Source organism: Halictus rubicundus, chromosome 7, assembly GCF_050948215.1.
Source record: "Halictus rubicundus isolate RS-2024b chromosome 7, iyHalRubi1_principal, whole genome shotgun sequence".
NCBI classification, from domain to species: Eukaryota; Metazoa; Arthropoda; class Insecta; order Hymenoptera; family Halictidae; genus Halictus; species Halictus rubicundus.
This window is the reverse complement of record NC_135155.1, coordinates 10,760,365-10,783,644: the sequence shown is the minus strand read 5'-3', so window position 1 is coordinate 10,783,644 and position 23,280 is coordinate 10,760,365. Positions and strand designations below refer to the sequence as shown.

General features: G+C 37.3%; 6 protein-coding genes across 6 annotated transcripts; 5 read left to right on the top strand and 1 right to left on the bottom strand.

Moving 5' to 3' along the window:
• The first annotated feature begins 2,655 nt into the window (after nt 1–2,655).
• Nucleotides 2,656–5,518, top strand: LOC143355556 (chymotrypsin-2-like). The gene is made up of 4 exons (XM_076790465.1): nt 2,656–2,977; nt 3,437–3,735; nt 4,569–4,814; nt 5,332–5,518. The coding sequence occupies exons 1-4, from the start codon at nt 2,929–2,931 to the stop codon at nt 5,473–5,475; spliced, it is 738 nt and encodes a 245-aa protein (XP_076646580.1). The 5' UTR covers nt 2,656–2,928; the 3' UTR covers nt 5,476–5,518.
• A 578-nt stretch (nt 5,519–6,096) lies between these two features.
• Nucleotides 6,097–8,230, bottom strand: LOC143355868 (chymotrypsin-1-like). The gene is made up of 4 exons (XM_076791037.1): nt 7,958–8,230; nt 7,129–7,233; nt 6,806–7,054; nt 6,097–6,108 (listed from the first exon to the last, which is right to left on the bottom strand). The coding sequence occupies exons 1-4, from the start codon at nt 8,228–8,230 to the stop codon at nt 6,097–6,099; spliced, it is 639 nt and encodes a 212-aa protein (XP_076647152.1).
• A 1,444-nt stretch (nt 8,231–9,674) lies between these two features.
• LOC143355383 (chymotrypsin-1-like) lies at nt 9,675–11,427 on the top strand. Its single transcript, XM_076790159.1, has 4 exons — nt 9,675–9,736; nt 10,425–10,717; nt 10,881–11,126; nt 11,209–11,427. The coding sequence occupies exons 1-4, from the start codon at nt 9,694–9,696 to the stop codon at nt 11,350–11,352; spliced, it is 726 nt and encodes a 241-aa protein (XP_076646274.1). The 5' UTR covers nt 9,675–9,693; the 3' UTR covers nt 11,353–11,427.
• A 2,110-nt stretch (nt 11,428–13,537) lies between these two features.
• Nucleotides 13,538–15,257, top strand: LOC143355382 (chymotrypsin-1-like). Its single transcript, XM_076790157.1, has 4 exons — nt 13,538–13,604; nt 14,281–14,573; nt 14,740–14,985; nt 15,068–15,257. Exons 1-4 carry the CDS (start codon nt 13,562–13,564, stop codon nt 15,209–15,211), a joined length of 726 nt encoding a protein of 241 aa, XP_076646272.1. The 5' UTR covers nt 13,538–13,561; the 3' UTR covers nt 15,212–15,257.
• A 729-nt stretch (nt 15,258–15,986) lies between these two features.
• On the top strand, nt 15,987–17,667 carry LOC143355867 (chymotrypsin-1-like). Its single transcript, XM_076791035.1, has 4 exons — nt 15,987–16,048; nt 16,725–17,017; nt 17,181–17,438; nt 17,524–17,667. Exons 1-4 carry the CDS (start codon nt 16,006–16,008, stop codon nt 17,665–17,667), a joined length of 738 nt encoding a protein of 245 aa, XP_076647150.1. The 5' UTR covers nt 15,987–16,005.
• A 2,318-nt stretch (nt 17,668–19,985) lies between these two features.
• Nucleotides 19,986–22,911, top strand: LOC143355866 (chymotrypsin-1-like). The gene is made up of 4 exons (XM_076791034.1): nt 19,986–19,990; nt 20,802–20,985; nt 22,086–22,325; nt 22,765–22,911. The coding sequence occupies exons 1-4, from the start codon at nt 19,986–19,988 to the stop codon at nt 22,909–22,911; spliced, it is 576 nt and encodes a 191-aa protein (XP_076647149.1).
• Nucleotides 22,912–23,280: the final 369 nt, after the last annotated feature.

The following is a 23,280-nucleotide window of genomic DNA, read 5'->3' as shown; positions in this document are numbered from 1 at the left end:
ACTAATCCAATTAGAAAACTTCTTCATTTATCATTATTTTTTTATGGGAATTTCACAAGCTTATTTGTGACATTTTTCTGATTAAAATTACACTAAACACGTCATAATTTGAACTGTATTTAGTGGTTTAACACGTTCACGATGGGATGTATCACCGGTGGTACAAATGCAACGGCCAAATTTTGTGATCATTCAAAATTGTGTTATAATATCCGTAAGTAGATTGCTTTCTTCGTCAGTTGAATTCTGAACGTCGCCTATAGTGTATCAGAAATTTTTCTGTGACCATCTTTGGATCGTGTTCACGGCTGACACCTTTCTCCAACGATCTGTGCATCTAACAATATTGCCAATCGATTATCTGTGAGAATCGATGCGTGATTAATTACCGCAGAGGCACTGATATTTAATGAACCCGGCGTGCACGATATATTGAAACGTAACACTATTTCTTGACAGCGATATATTACTAATTGCTTTCGTGTAATGGATTTTCTCTGATCGAGTGGGTGTTAGATGCGATTGTTCGGATAGAGTTCAATCTTCACATATTTGGGAGAAGATTCTAGAACTGAGAGTCATAATGATTGTCCGCAATAGATGTACACGGAAGTAAGTATTTAAAAAATTAAACAAAGATTAACATACAAATATTTGTATTTTACTTCCTTATTTTATTACAAAAACTTTTAACAATAAGTTACTGCTCGAACTATGACGGATTTAGACTGCAGAAGAATATCAGAACTCTGTTAGGTCATTTTCAACTTACTAAAATTATTAGAGGATTCCTGTTAGTTCATTTCTCGTAATCGATGTAGACAGTTTTGATTTTGCATAAACTTTACACCTACCGATTAAATCAGATGACTTAATATCTATCAAGACTATAATTCCCCGGATATTGGAAATAAGATAACAATATTCTTATCCATTCATCGTCGCGCGAAGATAAGGGTTTTAATTATAAACGCAGACAGTGATTCATTTCGTGAAATGAAAACTTATCTGGCAAATCGTAACAATTATTAAATTATCGGAATAATTAGTTAGAATTCTAGACTGCTCTCAGTATACATGTCATACAGCTGATTGCGTTGTAGATACCTTTTCCAACAGACTCGAACACGTTAAACGACGAGGAAAACGTTGGCGACTGAAAACAGTGATTTAAATATTTATTGCAAAATAAATTTTATTATTCTCTCGGGTACAGGCATCGTGTGCCATCTAGCGTTTCTACTGCGCACCCGTTGGAAGTGTTCATTGAAATAATAAGGATGTCAAATAATTTTAGCTCATAATATTTATAATGTTGGTTACATAGTACCCTAAACTATCTGTAAATAAACTTAAATAAATATCATTGTATACACTTTTCTGACATTACTTGCAACGCGCTACATGTTATCTGTGCACTTCTGATTCCTTTTGCTTAATCAAACTGTGCCATTCTTAATTAAACCTTGTTCGCTCACATTCGTATCTAACTGCATAAAACCCAGGCGAAACAAAGAAATCGTATTTTTTTTTAACAGACAATACGTCTCGTATAAATTTCATATCTCTGCACCTGTGATTCCTTTCACTTACTAAAATTTTACCTTTCTTAATGAAATCTTTTTCACACGCTGCATGTCTCACTTCATAAATGACAGATGAGATGAAGGATGATACTCTTTTTAAACAAACAACGCGTCCCGTGTCGACTGCACAGCACAGCTGTTAGTTCATCGACATCGTTAACACGCATTTACCTGAGCGTTCTGCCATCTTCCAGTCAAACACCTTTCGCAATTGACATGTAAATTAACAGCATCCTACGAATGCCTGTCGTGCGCTTTCCCACGTACGTTCATACCGCCAATTTATCGTTAATGCGTCTGTCAACAATGCGAACCAAGTAGATCATTAATTTAACAACTGCCGCGTCCGCAACAGGATCGGCGCGAATCACGCGAAATAAATAGGTTTAAATCATTCTTTCCCACGATTGTGCAAGAATATCGAGGGTATTGCCAACCGCACGCGAACTTTCGCGCTCGACACCATTATTTCTCCTTAGACCACCGTTTTAGACCACAATATATTATACTAATCACTATAATTTATATAATTTGAATCCCTCAGTACAAATCTTTCGATACATGTGCACTGATCGAATCACCAGAGCCGTAGCACGAGAAATTCATTTTTTTTTAACCGTGTGATGAATGGTGTTGTCTGCACTGCTGCTAACTGTGCATTTATCACTTTCAAATACTGACACTATTCATTCAAGAATGATAAGTATATTACGGATCTTTAAACGAAATCGAAATTTTCTATGTGAATTGTAAGAAACAGTATACAGTTATCGTATTCTAGTCATCTTATTTTAAAATTCTTCCAATGCCTTTACAGTTTCATATTTTATCTAATCGTTTTTATCATAACTGCATAAATTGCGCCATCTAATAATAAGAATCCATTGAAACTAGGATTTCATTAAGAAATTGATTGTTACAATACAGAATCGTCAATTTGCGGCTGTAATGTTTGACAGTAAAATAACCAGCATTTAAAAAAAATATAAATTTCGAAAATTGTGTTCCAAGTAAAGTGAAAAATTGTTTCTTTTACCGTGTGTAAAACGTCTACGAAACTTTGGGATGGAGCGATGTAAGATTGAAGCTGTTACGTCACATAGCATAAGCACAAGTCACGGGGAATTTTTTAAATCGTGTCACCCAACTTTTTTCGCGATATTTCTGGGGGTAACCAATTGAATCGGATGATTACCGTGAAATACTTCCGGTGATATCAGAACAACCACGCGCGCCCCACATGGTAATACAATCGCCCAGACAGTATATAAAGGCTCCATTGACGGCTCAGGTGTGCAGCAATTAAACATAACGCTCCACAAAAATAGTAATAATTTCAATCATGTACTACAGCGTTGTAACTCTTCTCTTACTATCGATCATGGCGTTTGGTAAGTCTTAAAAATGACTGTGCAATGAATTAATAGTTCATTTCTAATTTATTGTAAGATACTTCACTTAACTTTGATTTTTTCTTGCTTTGTGGCCATAAACTTCATTCGACTTCGTCGATTAAAGTTTTGTATAAGTTCTGGCTGGCAACATTGCCACACATTTACATTTTTCTGGACAATTATAAATTGATTCATCCGCGAAGTCTAACAACCACAATGCTATTGGATGTTGCAGTACACAGAGTGTCCCAAAGGTCAGGGCAAACTTCCTATAAACTTATGTCTGAAAATGACTTATTGAAGAGTTATAAGCGTTCCAAGATTTTTGATTTTTATCCAAGATTTTTACCTACTTGACCTGACCAACACGTGGTATAAGTTTGACTCTGAACTTTCGGGACACCCTGTATTTTGGGTGTGAATGTAAGGGTTCATTTGGTGAACATTTGTTTTCAGCAAGTGCAGACGATCTCGATCAGCTAATAAGTGGAAAAGACACACAGCCCGGGCAATTTCCGTACGCTGTGTTCATCAAAGTAAACAATAAACCGTTTTGCGGTGGCGCTATCATCAGCAAGTATCATGTCCTAACTGCTGCACATTGTATACAAAACCTGGAGAACAAAACAGAAGACGTGGTGGTTGTAACCGGAACCATTTACCTTAACCAGGGCGGTGAAACCCATCGCGTAGCTGCCTTGTATCCTCATCCCTATTATAGTGACTACCTCGACAAAGATCTTGGCGTAATCAAGGTATGATTTTTCAGTTTCTCCGAATTTTTCAGACGCACCTTGTATATCACGAGTATACTAAACAGGTAAATGACTCGACGCGTGACCGACCTTCTATGTCAGTCTTGAGTTTTGTCTTCCTTCATTCATAGTGTTATTGTTTACATTATACAGAAGTATATTCTACAGTTCTACGAAATATAGAAGGCTACAATTCCAAGAACTTGGGAAATGTATGTAAACATGCTATTCTCGTCGCGACAAAACTATGAGGCAGTAGCTTTTTGTCAGTCGATCTTATACTCTAATCGCAGTCACAGTGTTAGAAGTAATTGTGTACTTAAAATTGAACATTTGAAATTTTGTTCTTACATAATATAACTACAATGTCGCGTGGGAAAAAGCTGACCGACAGTGAAATAAGAGTGATCGTAAATTTAAAAGAAGAGAATACTTCTATTTCAGAAATTTCTTTCAATCTAATTCAACAACATTGCCGCTATGGAAATGTGTGTACTTTAGTTGATTTTTTAGATTAATAACGAAAACTTTTACGAAAAAATTAGTATTGATAAAATATTAGCTAAAATCGCTGGTGTCTTATACTTTTGTCGCGGAGTGTATGTTATAGCACGGATCTTACTGTATTTTCCCTTCTCTAATATTTTTTATAAGCTGAGACCAATACGTTGAAGCTCTTACATTCTTTTAAATCTATCTCCTTCTTTAAATTGCATCCACACATTTTTACCTTTTGTGCATAAAATCCGCAGTCCAGTTGTGCGACAAGACATAAAAATGCCAAAGAATGAATCATTCGGAAAATAATTAATTTTGTATATTTGATGTTACAGCTTGCCGACCCAATCAATTTTAATGCGAATCAACAGCCGATAGCATTTCCTAGCAAGAGGACACCTGCATATGTTTATGCTACTGTAACTGGCTGGGGCGGTACGTCTTCTCCTCCAACAGCCATGTCGAATTCGCAACAATATTTGACGGTCAAAGTAATAGACACACAGTCCTGCAGAGCGACTTCCGGTTTCATCATCAGTGAAATTTGCACTTTAAATGGCCCCAATGTAGGCACGTGTACAGTAAGTATAAACTAATTCTATATTTACGACACACTGAAGCAAAGTTGCAGATGTTCCTGTTAATATAATCAGTCCGACATGTACACCGCAATCATCAGACATTGTTAGATGTTATGATACAAGATTCTTGCGTTAAAAATCGTTTTCTTCCTTCTTCTATATTCTTTAATTTTAATCCTTGCACTATTTTGAATTTGATCAACTCATTTTTGTTCTAAATGCATAAAATCCACAGTCTGCATATTATTGATCGAAAAACTGATCGATAAAAATTACGAAATGAATTAAAGAAAATTTTGTTTCGAAGCTTATTGGAGTCCAACAATTTGAATGTTGTTAAATTACACATTTTATCCATAAAATATATATTTTTCTATCGCGTTGATCGAAGTGCAGCCGTTACGGAATATCAAACGGATTTTATGATTCAATGAACAATAAAAAAAGTAATAATACTGGGCGATAAAGCTTGCAGGAAATTAGACTTTATGCGATCCTTTGTTTCTATTTCTTCCAGGGCGACAGCGGCGATCCGCTCGTGTACAATAATGAAATTGTTGGTGTCGCATCGCGAGGAGTTCCCTGTGCACGTGGTTTACCAGATATTTTTACAAGTATCTACGACAGCCTCGAATTTATTCAAAAAACAATGGAGTACTAATTTCAACCGTAATTTATTTATGCGATTTATTTATTATTTAACTATTTATTTCAAATCATTATATTTATATTTTTAATATTGTAACATTAATTTATACATGAATACTAGTAAAGAGACTGTGGTTGTCCGTTTTGTTTATTCATTTTTAAGATCTTCTTATTGAAACGACCTTTCTTCCCCTCTCATGACCCGTTAAAATGCTATATATATTGACTTTCGTTACTGTATTACAAGATAATTGTAAATATGAAATTTCTTTAATCGATTTTAAATACTTAACGCATTGTCTATCAGAGTTATTCGTTTTTCTCAGTAACAGCCTCTATAATTATAGTTTCCTATTAAATGTAACGTATTTTCTTATAGAATATATAAAACAACCATACGTTTCAGAATATCGAGTTTTACAACTTTAAGTAACTACAGTTCTAAAATTAAGGTCGTTACGCAATTTTTGACGGCTGGTGTGAAACTTGCTTTTTGACTTTAATATGAATCGAAATGTATTTTGGTAAATTCTTTGTAACATTTTTAGACGGATCACAGTGGAACAGGATACCGCTACAGAATCAAGAATAACATGCAATTGAAGTTTATTCAATAATGTGTACAGAACTTTGATTAAGTAGTAGACTATCGGCAACATAGGTATTACGAATTCAATGCCTGCCGAATGAAACCCATATTATAATAAACGGTTGCGAAAAGATCGGGCCTTCCTGCTTCGCAATCCCCGCGCGAAGTGATACCGACGACTTTGTCATTGTAAACCAATGGACTGCCGCTATCACCCTAGATAAATAAACGAAATACCATAAATGATGTGAAATTCAATTATCAATAGTAACCGGTTTGCAATATGCTCACGATTATGTACTCATAAAAAAATCCCACGTTTGTTTACCCATTTTTGTTGTACAGTAAAGTCTTGATCTAAGCCCAATCCTCGTGTCTGTGCTATAAAATAGATCGTGTAAGACTACTATTTTTTTTTTTTGTGATTGAAAAAAAAGCGAACTGACTAAAATCGTGTAGCTCCGTTCAGCGTAGATCAAGACTTTACTTTAAATCTATAAAATCCGTAAGTATACTCATCAGTAGCCCGCGGATTTGTATGCAGAATAAAAATATATCAATTGAATCATACGAAACCGGAGTTAATGAATAACCGTGGTCTGTGAATAATAAATATAAATTAATTTCATTTCATCGTGATGATTTTAAATACCCAGTTGACCGATAACATTATCAACAAACAAGAATATACACACCAATTGACAAAAGAATCTTGAACTGTACACAGCAGTAATTGGAAATTACAATGACTCACCCCACATACGCCGTAACTTTGTGCCGTCGACGTACAGATATGTTGGCCACGTTCTTGCGTATAGAACATTTGACACTTGCTGTTATTCAGTATCTCAATGTACTGATATTGTTGGATGTTAGACAAACGACCTCCCTCCGCGGGAACTTGACCCCATCCGACCAATAAACCATGACCGCTCTCTGGTGGCCTGTCAGTACTGAGCGAAATAGGCTTCTGATACGCATTATACGTAATAGGATCATACAGCTGAAAAAAGTTAGTGTGAATAACATCCGGAGTACATAATATTTTAATGCTTTACTTATCGAAATCCTATTAACCTTCAGGGGGTCGGCAGCGGTGACCACTGTAATGGTCAAGGACAAACTAGAGATGTGACTATTGGTACTGTTATCGACAAATATTGATATGTCGACAATACTTTGCTATATCGATAATGTCGATAATAAGTATTGCAAATACAAGTTTATTGTTATGTATAAATATAACATATCAATTTTTCGTAAAGAAAATTCAAGCTTTCAGTGGAAAAATACCGGCGCTCTAAAGGTTAATGGAATTATTAACGAATGTACTGTATTCAACACCTGTCGGAGTACAAATAAAATTCTTATCGCTATTAGATAATTTATTAAGAAGTTCTTAATCGTTAATCATTGCTTCTGGAAGGATTAGCCATTTCCAGGAAGGTCAAGTGTTAAATCTGAAAGTACCAAGTACGAAACAAGATTGTATTTTTGCCATTTAAATAACTGTTTAGTAAAAAGTCTGGAACCTGGAATATATTAGAATATGCTACAATATATCTACTATAATGCAGTAGAATATACTAGAATACAGTATATTGTACTATAGTATACTAGGATACACTAAAATAAACAATAACATATTAGAATATACCATAATAAACCAGAATATACTATAATACACTAGAATACACTACAATATACTAGGAATATAGTAATAATACACTAGAATATACTATAGTATACTAGAATATGTATAGTACAACTTACTAAAATATAAAAATGATAAACTGACATATAGTATAATATACCAGACTGTAAGAATAAGATGATATGCTCTTATATCAGAATCTCGCATTCTAATTATCTATTACGATCTGATATCAATTGAGGAGACTCTTACCTTGACCATACCTACGTCAGCCTCATCGTCCGTATGGAAATTCGGAGTAATGTACACAGCGGAAACTCGATGAGTCTCACCGCCTTGGTTAAGAAAGATTGTAGAAGTTATAGCAACCATTTGGCTAGGGTTATTCAGATAATTTAACAGACAGTGCGCGGCGGTAAGGATATGTGTGGGATCAATGATAGCACCACCGCAAATATGTTCATTGTTGGACCTAAGAGACACCACATACGGAAACCAGCCTAGTTGACTGTCATCCGGACCCATTGCCCCGGCTGGAATTTTTTTAATAAAACAATGTTGAATGTCGCCACACCACGCACATCGCACAAAGGCCGACGCTCCGCAAATATTGGACTCGGAACGACCGACGTCACTATCGGAATGATATTATTCTGCGTGATCTACCAATAACGCTTGGCATTAATGTTAAACTATATTGTAGGTCGATCAGAGTTCAATACTTGCAGAGCGTTGATACGATATGCTTGGTGAATATTTTTGCTTCAAACATTTCGAGAATACATTTTGTATTAGGTATTACTTACTCTACTCGTATGTAAAGTTTCATAATTTTTGGAATATCCAAGTTAACAATGCCTACTTATAAATAAATATGTAGGTACTTGTGTATATGAAATACTCGTGTACAGGAATACAAATGAAAGAAAGATGTCTAAAATATATAGCTGACATGTCCATGTTCCCGAGATACAACCATTTTTGTATCATATCATAAAACGTAAACTTTCCCAATCGGACATTTAAGTTAGTATAACTCATTTAAATACATTACAAGGAAATATTTAAACAATACAGAGTGTACTGTGTATTTCTATTCTCCTAAGGAAAACAAGATTTTCGTTTTCAAGCAAATTACCGTACCGTAGGCAGCGTCCATAAGCAGAAGTAAGCAAAGCAGATAGAGAAACATTATGCGAGACTGTAGATTCAACGAAAACCACGATTGTTGTTCGTAAAAATACCAGTAAGGGCTTTATATACCTCGGTAGTTGGTAATAAACCTTGAAACCTGAATGGTTGTTGATAACAATAAACGCATTAGTTTGCTGCATATTGCTTTCAGCTGCAGTTTGCAGTCTGCAGTGCTCTGAATTAAGATTGTTCTGGTTTGCCAATGAATTATAATTGCTGGAGGCTTCGATAGACCTGTATCAGTTCATTTCATTTATCTGGTCTTACTTGTAATAAATATTACAGGTTAGTCGCATGGAAAAAGTAAGAATGTTGATAACTATCGTAAAATATTCCATAAAATCAATGAAGACTAAAAATAACTTTGAAATCTGTTTACTTTGATTTTGAAACTGCATGTGCGATATCGCACGAGGTACTACACTTTGGACTTTATGACATACTGAACAGTTACAGTCACTCAAAAAAAAATCTCTCCACACGTTTTAAAATAGCCTAAGGTCTTTTTAAGAGTTTTTTTTCAAGAACTTGGAAGGATCAGTTGCTACATGATGTCGAAAAAGAGTTTAGTGAAAACTGTAATTAATACGAGCTACGACAAAAAAATAGAGTAAGATATTCTAAAGAAATTACGCATCTTAATCGACACATTACTTTATCTGATTAATCAACAATATCTAATCGTTATCTTCATATCTAAAGACAACATCTCTTGCTCTTCAAGTACCAAAGGATACTATATATAAACCCCTGCTGGCAGTGGTTAAGCAGATCAATACATACAAAACTCCATCATGGATCCCAAGTTTGTCCTATTCCTGTTCGCGCTAGCGCTTGGTAAGTTTTCGTGAGAACTTTCCAATTCACATGATCAAAACTATAATCAAACAAAAACTACCTAGATTATCATCCATTCTCCATTGTAATAATATTTACATTCGTTTGAAGCTTGGCAAAAATGTTTCGTGCAGCTTTTACCATTTTATGCAGGCTGGGCCAAAATATTAGTATCATACGTGGTCACTACATTGTCCCTCATCATTTTTTACAATGATGGAATGATGCCCTAACATAATGAACCTGTCATAGTAAAAATAGAATTCCACTATTTTGACTCATTATTCTTTCGTGCAATTTACAACACTAACTATCATAAGACTTTGTTGTACAATAAAGCCTTGATCCGTACGTGAACGTGCGACTTTGGCTGCGCAGACCGTGTTTACATGTTTGTCCTTTTCTACTTTCGGCACGGTCGAAGTGGTCACAAAGGAATAGTACATAGCCTTACACGATCTATTTCACAGCACAGACCCGAGGATTGTGCTTAGATCTTGACTTGACTTTAATACGAACCAGTAATGTAAGAAATACCACTTTTAACAAAAAAGTTTTCGCATGTCAAGTGTCGGAGTGAACTTTGGCCCATCCCTTTACTACTGCGAATATATGCAACAATGTTGTGGACACAAGAACTATAACACCAATTGGAAGTAGTTGCTCGACTCGTTTGCTTCTATTTTAGCAACCGCTGATGAAGCAGCCCGCATCGTAGGTGGAAGGGATGCTGCACCAGGGCAGTTCCCCTATATGGCCTCCCTCAGAGTAAACGGACGTCACATCTGTGGTGGTGCTATTCTCGATGCTACTCATATCCTTACTGCTGCGCACTGTGTCAACGGAAAGTCTACGAATAACTTCACTGTTGTGACTGGAACCAATTCCCGTACTCAAGGTGGTAACTCGCACCGTGTTCTTGCTATGTATGTTGACCCAGGATACTATAGTGACCCTGACAAGGATATTGGTGTCATCAAGGTAAGGGTCCTTATCAAAACAGTCAACATCGCATAGTCTACTCACGTTATAACTCGAGTTATACGCCTAGTCTACTTTGTAGACTAAGTGAGATAGTAAATGTTCAATTTTCTCCTTCACATCGTAATTGAGATGGTATCTGATATTAATATAATTTTTGCAGCTGGCCGATGCCATCAATCTCAACAACCTCCAACTACCCATTTTAGTGTCTGATAGAAGACCACCAGAAGGCCGAAAAGCCGTTATCAGCGGGTGGGGCGGCATAACCCCTCCTCCAATCGAAGTTCCTGAACGGCTACAATATCAATATGTCCGCATAATCAGGTTCAGTGAATGCCGTAAAGAATACCCTGACATCACCACTGCAGTCTGCACGAATAATGGAGCGAACATTGGTGTATGCTCTGTACGTTTCGAAAAATGAATAGCCACAATATTTTCGATTCGAAACGCGACTTTAACGTCTGTTCTATTTTTCTTTCGCTCAGGGTGACAGCGGCAGTCCACTGGTCTACAACAATCTGCTTGTTGCCGTGGCATCTCGTGCTGTACTCTGCGCTAAAGGATACCCAGATCTTTACAGCAGCACCGCCGACAGCTTGCAGTTCATTCGACAAACAATGACTTGGTAATTCTAACAAATAAGGCTTCAGAATATACACCGTCCAATGAACACACTATAACAATTGTATAACTTTTCAATTGTATAAATGTATAAATTGTATAAATTCCTAAATACAAATTTCTATGAAACTCATCTTCGTTTGCGTCATTTGATTTGAATCGCCCGGTTCTTTGAGGTAATAGATAATAAAATAATGCGATCGTACCAATATTACCCAAGTCATATTTAATATTACATCTCAGAGTTATGCGTTCGATTATAAGTAAAACTGGTGTTTTCGAAGAGATATGCACAAGAATGGAAGATTACGTAAGATTCGTTTGATTAAATGAAATGATTTAAAACAGTTGTGAATTGAATTTGATCAGTACCTGAAAGAACTCTAAGGAATTAAACACAGTAATTATTGTGATAAATGTTGACCTTTCTCGTGCTGTTTTATTAAATAAATTTCGCGCACTATAATTTTCGCGATTTGTGAACTTCTGTAACATGTTTAAAACAGCTGTTCTCATTTGTCAACATGATAATTCGCCGCGCAACGAATTATATCACCGGTCCAATCTGATTCGCTCGAAGCAACGTTAGCGAGCAAGTTGCCGCATGTGGCGTCGGAACTGCGTTGGTGTGCGGTCACCCATTTCTTCCACCTCCAACAGCTTCCGAATTCTGATGGATTCCGAATCGGTGAGGCATCTAATTAACTCCGCCTTGAGAGTTTCGTACTTTGTTTTCCTCCGGCGGGTTCATCAATATATGTTCCACCTCTTCGATGTGCCGAGAATCCAGTTGGGCCACGACCAGGTTATACTTTGCCTCATCGCCGCCAATCTTTCCAACGGAAAATAATGCCTCGATGTGCTTAAACCACAAGGCTGGTTTTTCTAGCCAAAATGTGGGTACCTTCAACGTCGAGTTAGTGACGTAAGCCGTTCCAGCGACCGGCTCGTTCAGATCCTTCGTAGCCATTTTACGCACGCTGGTTTCACTATCTATCCGTATCCTATTTTACCGAACGGATCACGTCGGGGTCACCACTTTAGGATATTGAGGTAGAAAATGAATATCTTAACTCGCGTTTGGTATTAGAACTGTTTAATACAATGAAGGCGTGAACGAGAAAATGCTACAAGAATGTCGCACGGAATCAACGGGTCGCCAACGTAACGCGATGCGTCTAGACCGAACATTCGTAGCTTTCTGACCTTTCTGCTTCCTAAGAGCGCGTTAATAAAGTCCCCGAAAACCGTTAAAATAAGGGAAGAGGTTCTCCACCCCCACAAGAGCATGGAGAAAGTTTCCTCCCCCAAAACAACTGCATCCGGGTACGTTACTCTCAAGGATGCTGTAACGGTCGGGCCGAGATTCTGGCAACGACCTCCTACCGCACGCATTTGGGAAGGATGGAACTTCCGCTTCCGAAAATTCCAACGTTCCCACGCACCATGATCGCTACATATTAATTAATTTCATTTCATCGTGATTATTCGAAATACCCAGTTGACCAATAACATTATCAACAAACAAGAATATACACCAATTGACAAAAGGGTAGTTATTCTCACAGCCACTTCAAGCTCTAGTAAAAGGTCTTGAACTGTACACAGCAGTAACTGGGAATTACGATGACTAACCCCGCATACGCCGTAACATTGTTCCGTCGATGTAAAGATATGTTGAAAAACTATAGTAGAATATTCCATAAAATCAAGGAAGACTAAAAATAACTTTGAAATCTGTTTACTTTGATTTTGAAATTCCATGTGTGATATCTCATGAGGTTCTTGTCTACATTGCGAACCATACTACTATCTCAAGTGATCTTGGTTGGAGACTGGTGCTAATTTTGGTACTACACTTTGGACTTTATGACATACCGAACAATTACAGTCACTCAAAAAAAATCTCTCCACACGTTTTAAAATAGCCTAAGGTTTTTTTTTTCAAGAACTTGGAAGGATCAGATGCTACGTGATGTCGAAAAAGAGTTTAGTGAAAACTGTAATTAATACGACCTACGACAAAAAAATAGAGTAAGATATTCTTAAAAAATTACGCATTTTATCGACACATTACTTTATCTCATTAATCAACAATATCTAATCGTTATCTACATATCTAAAGACAACATCCGTTGCTCTTCAAGTACCAAAGGATACTGCATATAAATACCTGCAGGCAGTGGTTGAGCAGATCAGTACATACAAATCTGCATCATGGATCCCAAGTTCATGCTATTCCTGTTCGCGCTTGCGCTAGGTAAGTTTTCGTGAGAACTTTCAAGTTCACTTGATCAAAACTATAATCAAACAATAACTCTCTAGTTTATCATTCATTCTTTATTGTAATAATTTTTACATTCGTTCGAAGCTTGGTAAAAACGTTTCGTGCAGTTTTTACCATTTTATGCAGGCTGGGCCAAAATATTAGTATTATACGTGATCACTCCATTGTCCCTCATCATTTTGTACATTGATAGACTGACGCCCTAATATAGTGAACCTGTCACAGTAAAAATAGAATTCCACTATTTTGACTCATTATTCTTTCGTGCAATTTACAACACTAACTTTCGTAAGACTTTGTTGTACAATAAAGCCTTGATCCGTACGTGAACGTGTTTACACCGTGTTTACATGTTTGCCTTTTTCTACGTTCGGCACGGTCGAAGTGGTCACAAACGAATAGTACATAGCCTTACACGATCTATTTCACAGCACAGGTCCGAGGATTGGGCTTAGATCTTGACTTGACTTTAATACGAACCAGTAATATAAGAAATACCACTTTTAACAAAAAAGTTTTCGCATGTCAAGTGTCGGAGTGAACTTTGGCCCATCCCTTTACTACTGCGAATATATGCAACAATGTTGTGGACACAAGAACTATAACACCAATTGGAAGTACTTGCTCGACTCGTTTGCTTCTTTTTTAGCAACCGCTGACGAAGCGGACCGCATCGTAGGTGGAAGGGATGCTGCACCAGGGCAGTTCCCCTACATGGCCTCCCTCAGAGTAAACGGACGTCACAACTGTGGTGGTGCTATTCTCGATGCTACTCATATCCTTACTGCTGCGCACTGTGTCAAAGGAAAGTCTACGAATGGCTTCACTGTTGTAACGGGAACCAACTCCCGTACTCAAGGTGGTAACTCGCACCGTGTTGCTGCTTTGTATTTTGACCCAGGATACGATAGTGACCCTGACAAGGATATTGGTGTCATCAAGGTATGGGTCTTTATCAAAACAGTCAACATCGCATAGTCTACTCACGTTATAACTCGAGTTAGTCTACGCCTAGTCTACAAAGTAGACTAAGTGAGATAGTAAATGTTCAATTTTCTTATTCAAATCGTAATTGAGATGATATTTGATATTAATATAATTTTTGCAGCTGGCCGATGCTATTCATTTCAACAACCTCCAACGACCTATTTTAGTGTCTGATAGAAGACCACCAGAAGACCAAACAGCCGTTATCAGCGGGTGGGGCGGCATAACCCCTCCACCAGTCCAAGCTCCTGAACGGCTACAATATCAATATGTCCGCATGATCAAGTTCAGTGATTGCCGTAAAGTCTTCCCTGACATCACCACTGCAGTCTGCACGAATAATGGAGCGAACATTGGTGTATGCTCTGTACGTGTCGAAAAATTAATAGCCACAATATTTTCGATTCGAAACGCGACTTTAACGTCTGTTCTATTTTTCTTTCGCTCAGGGTGACAGCGGCAGTCCACTGGTCTACAACAATCTGGTTGTTGCCGTGACATCTCGTGCAGTACTCTGCGCTAAAGGATACCCAGATCTTTACAGCAGCACCGCCGACAACTTGCAGTTCATTCGACAAGCAATGACTTGGTAATTCTAACAAATAAGTCTTCAGAATATACACTGTCCAATAAACACACTGTAACAGTTGTATAACTTTTCAATTGTATAAATGAATTCCTAAATACAAATTTTCTATGAAACTCATCTTCGTTTGCGTCATTTGATTTGAATCGTCCGATTCTTTGAGGTAATAGATAATAAAATAATGCGATCGCACCAATATTACCCAAGTCATATTTAATATTACAGCTCAGAGTTATACGTTCGATTATTAATAAAACTGGTAGTAGAATATTCCATAAAATCAATGAAGACTAAAAATAACTTTGAAATCTGTTTACTTTGATTTTGAAATTCAATGTGTGATATCTCATGAGGTCCTAGTCTACATTGCGAACCATACTACTATTTCAAATGATCTTGGTTAGTGACTGGTGCTAACTTTGGTACTACACTTTGAACTTTATGACATACTGAACAGTACAGTCAGTCAAAAAAATCTCTCCACACGTTTTAAAATAGCCTAAGGTTTTTATTTTAAGAGTTTTTTTCAAGAACTTGGAAGGATCAGTTGCTACGTGATGTCGAAAAAAGAGTTTAGAGAAAACTGTAATTAATACGAGCTACGACAAAAAAATAGAGTAAGATATTCTAAAAAAATTACGCATTTTAATCGACACATTACTTTATCTCATTAATCAACAATATCTAATCGTTATCTACATATCTAAAGACAACATCCGTTGCTCTTCAAGTACCAAAGGATACTGCATATAAATACCTGCAGGCAGTGGTTGAGCAGATCAGTACATACAAATCTGCATCATGGATCCCAAGTTCATGCTATTCCTGTTCGCGCTTGCGCTAGGTAAGTTTTCGTGAGAACTTTCAAGTTCACTTGATCAAAACTATAATCAAACAATAACTCTCTAGTTTATCATTCATTCTTTATTGTAATAATTTTTACATTCGTTCGAAGCTTGGTAAAAACGTTTCGTGCAGTTTTTACCATTTTATGCAGGCTGGGCCAAAATATTAGTATTATACGTGATCACTCCATTGTCCCTCATCATTTTGTACATTGATAGACTGACGCCCTAATATAGTGAACCTGTCACAGTAAAAATAGAATTCCACTATTTTGACTCATTATTCTTTCGTGCAATTTACAACACTAACTTTCGTAAGACTTTGTTGTACAATAAAGCCTTGATCCGTACGTGAACGTGTTTACACCGTGTTTACATGTTTGCCTTTTTCTACGTTCGGCACGGTCGAAGTGGTCACAAAAGAATAGTACATAGCCTTACACGATCTATTTCACAGCACAGACCCGAGGATTGTGCTAAGATCTTGACTTGACTTTAATACGAACCAGTAATATAAGAAATACCACTTTTAACAAAAAAGTTTTCGCATGTCAAGTTTCAGAGTGAACTTTGGCCCATCCCTTTACTACTGCGAATATATGCAACAATGTTGTGGACACAAGAACTATAACACCAATTGGAAGTAGTTGCTCGACTCGTTTGCTTCTTTTTTAGCAACCGCTGACGAAGCGGACCGCATCGTAGGTGGAAGGGATGCTGCACCAGGGCAGTTCCCCTATATGGCCTCCCTCAGAGTAAACGGACGTCACAACTGTGGTGGTGCTATTCTCGATGCTACTCATATCCTTACTGCTGCGCACTGTGTCAAAGGAAAGTCTACGAATGGCTTCACTGTTGTAACGGGAACCAACTCCCGTACTCAAGGCGGTAACTCGCACCGTGTTGCTGCTTTGTATTTTGACCCAGGATACGATAGTGACCCTGACAAGGATATTGGTGTCATCAAGGTATGGGTCTTTATCAAAACAGTCAACATCGCATAGTCTACTCGCGTTATAACTCTAGTTATACGCTTCGTCTACTTTGTAGGCTAAGTGAGATAGTAAATGTTCAATTTTCTTCTTCAAATCGAAATTGAGATGATGTCTGATATTAATACAATTTTTGCAGCTTGCCGATGCCATCAATTTCAACAACCTCCAACTACCTATTTTAGTGTCTGATAGAAGCCCACCAGAAGGCCAAAATGCCGTTATCAGCGGGTGGGGTAGCATAACCCCTCGTCCAATCCAATATTCTGAGCGGCTACAATATCAATATGTCCGCATGATCAAGATCGATGATTGCCGTAAAGTCTTCCCCTTTATCACCACTGCAGTCTGCGGTGACTATTGGGGTGAACATGGAGTGAACAGTGGACCATGCCCTGTACGTGTTGAACAATTACTAGCCACAATATTTGCGATTCGAAACGCGACTTTGGTAACGTTTGTTCTATTCTTCTTTCGCTCAGGGTGACAACGGCAGTCCACTGGTCTACAACAATCTGCTTGTTGGTGTCGTGTCTGATGGAAATCCTTGCCCCAAAGGATACCCAGATATTTACAGCAGCACTGCCGACAGCTTGCAGTTCATTCAACAAGCAACGACTTGGTAATTCTAAGAAATAAGTCTTCAGAATATACACAATCCAATGGGCACACTATATCAATTGTATAACTTATCCTATCTTCTTTGTCGATGAATGGAACTTCAGTTGTATAAATGAATTCCTAAATACAAAATGAAACTCATCTTCGTTTGCATCCATGGTTTGAATGTCCCGGTTCTTTGAGGTAATAGATAATAAAATAACTCGATCGTACCAATATTACCCAAGTCATATTTAATATTAGATCTCAGAGTTATGCGTTCGATTATCTCGAATTTCGTTGATGGTACCGATGCGATTACAAATAAAACTGGTGTTTTCGAAGAGATATGCACAAGAATGGAAGATTACGTGAGTTTCGTTTGATTAAATGAAATGATTTAAAACAGTTGTGAATTGAATTTGATCAGTATCTGAAAGAACTCTAAGGAATTAAACTCAGTAATTATTGTGATAAATGTTGACCTTTCGCGTGCTGTTTTATTAAATAAATTTCACGCACTATAATTTTCGCGATTTGTGAACTTCTGTAACATGTTTAAAACAGCTGTTCTCATTTGTCAAATTCGCCGCGCAACGAATTATATCGCCGGTCCAATCTGATTCGCTCGAACCAACGTTTCGTTCAAATAATCAACCATTATCTATATCTATACATGCACGCGTAAGTACGATCTCAAGTACCCCGGTATAAAATCGACACCGATCGTCGAAAACCGATCATAATGAAAGCAGCAGTATGAACCATGAATGTCTAGTGGTAAGTTCGAAGGGTGTTGAAAGCAGACATTTTTACAGTAACCAATTAGTAAGAGTTTACTATCATATCTCGAAATTATCGATACTTACTACTTTATAATTTTCAAGTACGTAAATTCGTTGACTCAAGGTTCGTTTTAATCAACTCCTCTTTATTTCATCGTGATTATGTCTTCCACGAAGTCATATCGTCTCGTCATTTGTTTACATATTAGTCTAAACATTGTAATTAACAAGGTTCAACTAATCGGAATTCTCTATTTTGACCATAATGACAAGAGACATTACGCAAACAGTTTAGCGATTCCAAATTCGATATTAACCCTGACGAAAATACTGGCATTATTAAAGTAAAAATCTTATCGCGTTTTCGTTCTAGTCGATATCGGCATGCACGATTGAATTATTGGATTGTTCTAGCAGCAACAATCGATTTCTAATAAATATTTCCACGAAGCTCTTAAAGAATCGATCAAAAAATTAAAGACACCTTAATAAATACACGTTACCTCTAAACAATCCAATATTTTTATCAATAAAAAATTTGACATTCTTGCACCGAAATCTTGGTCCATTGACTTAACAATAAAAAGAATTATTATCGTAAAAAAGCATCATTGCTTACGAAACGACATAATATTCTTGTAATAATGACACAGTATAATATTGATAGCCGGAAATAAGATTAAAGTAATCTTAAAATCCTACCGATTAAATTCGAATACATCAAGGGTTTTCGTTATATTACCCAGATATCATTAAAAAAAATGCCCGACGAAGTTGAAGAATGTATTATACGTTACAAATAATCCAAAGAAGCTTATACAAATATTACTCTAATTACTAGCGCGTTAGACCAGAAAGCTATTTACTCAACATTCAAACCGACACCGATAACTAGCCAACGGCAATGTTTCAAACACTTCCGAAATAATATTTCAATGATATCAAAGTTCACGACGAGAGTACGATAAGTGGAAATTCATAGGCGTAATTACGAGCACCGAAGGATCACGAATTTTCTTCGAAACTCTTTTTTGTTATTTAATCGAGACGATCTAATCGTTATCGATATGTAGATATAATATAAGCACCAAAGTAGTATATATACCGATGATAACGGCTCAGCACAGCAGTACGACACTAATATTCATCATGTCCTCCAGTCTCGTGCAGCTTTTTTTACTCGCACTCATATCGATTGGTAAGCGTTCGCAAATACCTCACATCTTCCACTGTCAAAACTAATAACGCAACTACACGTCCTTTGAGCAATTCTGCAAATTTTTGTAATCCATCGTAACCCTAAGATTGCATAACCCTTTCGTTACCATGGTCGAGATATCTCGGTACCACTATGTTGCGTGTACGACGCTACGGACGAAATATTTCCCGTCAGAATGCTTGTTACTCGACGCTACGGACAAGATTATTTTTGTTATTTCCATAAATTATAAATATTAAATCTTAGTACACAAGATATACTCTCAATATAGGCAAATACTATTCATTTGAAAAAAATGGACACATCATATTAAGTAGATTCTCCAGGATATCAATAAGAAATGAGGTAATTTTTCGGTGAAAAATAGGGTTCATAAAGTGCTGATGTTTAAATGCTTGTTCTAATAACAATTTTTAATAAACCTCGTTAATTTCACCGTTTTCGAATGTCATGGACATTTAAGAAGCAATATACATTCGATAAACATCGATATGAGCAAGTTGCTTTTTTATCAAATGAACAGCTAATTCCTCGATCTGGATGACTGCGCGTCGGTCCCTAGGGAACGACATCAAACTTTCCGTTCAGGCGGCGTCGCGACGCGTCGGTCCTCCGAGGATCGACACTGGGCTTTTCGTTCAGGCGACGCGTCGGTCGACTCGGAGAGGTGACCTCTGTTTAGATACAAACGTGAGGTTACGCGCAGCGTGAACGGAAAGTCCATAGATACAAGCTTCGCGCTTAACGCGTTAAATAGGAGTGCGTATTTGCATTGAAGAACAATTCAATGAGCTGAACAAAAATTGACGGCCTTGAAGTCTCGAAAAACATAGAAGAGTGTTTGTTAACTTTTCCTACCATGAAAAACAACATTCGAGATGACCAAGTTACGTTGATTACCCTGTAGATTCGAAAACTGTCATCGAAATAGACGACAGGTAGAATTAATGGATTCGCATTTTTCCTATATTATTCATAGGGGTAGTGATGTTACGGAAAATAGTAACTAACGATTCGTCACGTTCATCTCTTTTTCAGTAACAGTCAATGGAGTAACACGCTTAACAGCTGATAACGTTGCTAACCCAGGCGAGTTCCCTTTCTTGGCATCCATTAGAATAAAAGGCGTACACGTATGTGGTGGTTCAATTCTTAGTCCGCAATTCATTCTTACTGCCGGACACTGCGTGAAAGCCGCTAAAAACGTGAACCTCAAAGATGTCACTGTTGTAACCGGATCTGTTCAGCTCTCCCAAGGCGGATACACGAGCAAAGTTGCTAGCATACACAACGACGCTGAAAACGGTGAAAATCCTGACACAGACATCGGATTGATAAAGGTAAGGTTTTCGTTAGGCATGTGCGGGCCGCCCGATATTCAGTTCGGGTCGGGTCGCAGAAAGTCGGGCGAGCTCGATTCGAGTGCGCGACATGTATACTTTATGACACATTGGGCGGCCCGAAAATTTCGGACTACTCAAAAATTGTTATAGTTTACCTTATTTTCATACCTTCTGGATGTATGTAACTTCGTAAGGATATTTTAATGATATAATCGATACATATGCAAGTTCATTCGGAACAAATTGGCGAGAATGCCAGAAATATTGTTTCTGAAATTTTTCACATGTAACGTGCATTATTTCAAAATTTAATACAAATAAAGATTATGCACATGTTTGCCAAATATACCTCCTGTAATTATTGAAAAAAGAACCAAGTATATTAAAAATTACGTTATAAGTTATGAAAGAAATACCATTATTACTATTATCTATTTCATAAGAACGCAGAGTTGAATCTCAAGTATCGCGATAACTCGCTCGCCCGAACTTGTCCGATTCTTTCCGAACCCGCCCGACGACGTCGAACAGGCAGCCCGAAATTCTCGGGTCGCCCAATGTGTCATGACCCGACGATTTGGGCGCCCTAAAATCGAGCGACCCGCAAATCCCTGGTTTTCACAAAAATTGTCCGACTCGAATCGATCGATTACGATTTTTCATAGCGAAATAAATATTTTGGGAAAGACAGTTGTCAAAGTACAGTAGGTGCTCGCTCGTTGCGCGAGAATCGGAATTTCAGGCAAGGTTCGAAGTTTTTGCAATTAACGAGGTGACCAATCAATCGCATCAGATTTTACACTTATAACTCCCCCACTATTGAATCGAATCCGCAATGTGTACATACGACAACATAAAGAAACAATCGCGACGCGACATTAACATTTCCACTAAACTACATTCCCCACCTTGAAGAACGGACATTACATCGAGAGTACAATGAGCGAGAACCTACTGTACTTTATCCCTCATCCGTATCTTGTGTCAATTTGCCACATTTTTCACTGATCCTGAAGAAACAGTACGTTCTACATTTTGTCTCATTAGTTGTGAACACGTTTCTATTAGTTAGTATTACACAAGTGTCATTTTTACAGCTCATCGTCCCTCTGGATTATGACAGCTACACGAACTCTATTCGGTATAGCACAAATTTACCAAACATGGACGATTTTGGTACAGTAATAGGATGGGGTAGCGCAAGGAGTAACGAAACCGCAGCAGTTGATATGCTGCAGTATATGTATGCATACATAACCGACTTGACTTGTAATGGCTTCTACAAGACGAAACATGCAATCTGCACGAACAATGGACCAACCATTGGTGTATGCTACGTAAGTATCAATTTGAGAACACCCTTTAAAATCGGATAACTGTTCTAAAATTAGACCAGACGATCTCAGTTTTTGAAGAAGCTTGCAGGTTTAGTTTATTAGATAACTCGTAAAAGGAATTTTCATATTTCCTCTTGGGCTGTACTGAGAGATGTGAAGTTCCATCTTCAGACTTTTAAATTAGATACACTTTACTTTTTTTCCCTAATTTTTATAGTAATGTAAAAATGGCAAAAAAATTGCAGCCTTTCAAAATTTTCTGCATTTGTAATCACTCATAGCTCGCAGAAAGCTGAAATCGTTTGGCCAAGTTTTAGAAAAGTTATTCTAATTTAAAGGATGTTCGAACAATTACGCGAATGATTGTAAATAATTTCAATTTGCGTATTCGTGTTACGATGTGGGCAAACGATGTTATCTCTTCTTTTCTTTCGCTCAGGGTGACAGTGGTAGTCCATTGATCTATAACGGCCTCGTAGTTGGTGTAGTGTCTCGCGCAGTGCTTTGCGCCAAAGGACTGCCGGACGTTTACAGTAGCACAGCCTACAACATTAACTTTATTCGTCGTATATTAGCTACTGCCTAATAGCTAATAAATTATATTTTATTATTGGTTATGTTAATTTATCACTGAGCCTATATTATGCGAAATACGTTCATATTATTACAAATACATACAAATAGACTGGCTCTCCAGAAATAACCAAATGCTTATGGATTAAACAACAGAATTGTTCTGCAATCTGTTATCTGTTGGAACTGCGTATCCAACGTACTTTCAATTGTAAGTGCAAATAGACCGACTTTCCATAAGTATGTTTGAGTCGAAATTACAAATGTAGGTACATCCAAACAGCGACATTGCAAAATATGAAACCAATGACAATGTGTCCGTCATCATTTGCGTTATTCAATTTGATTACGCTTACCTGTGTGTGGATTAGAAGTACATTCT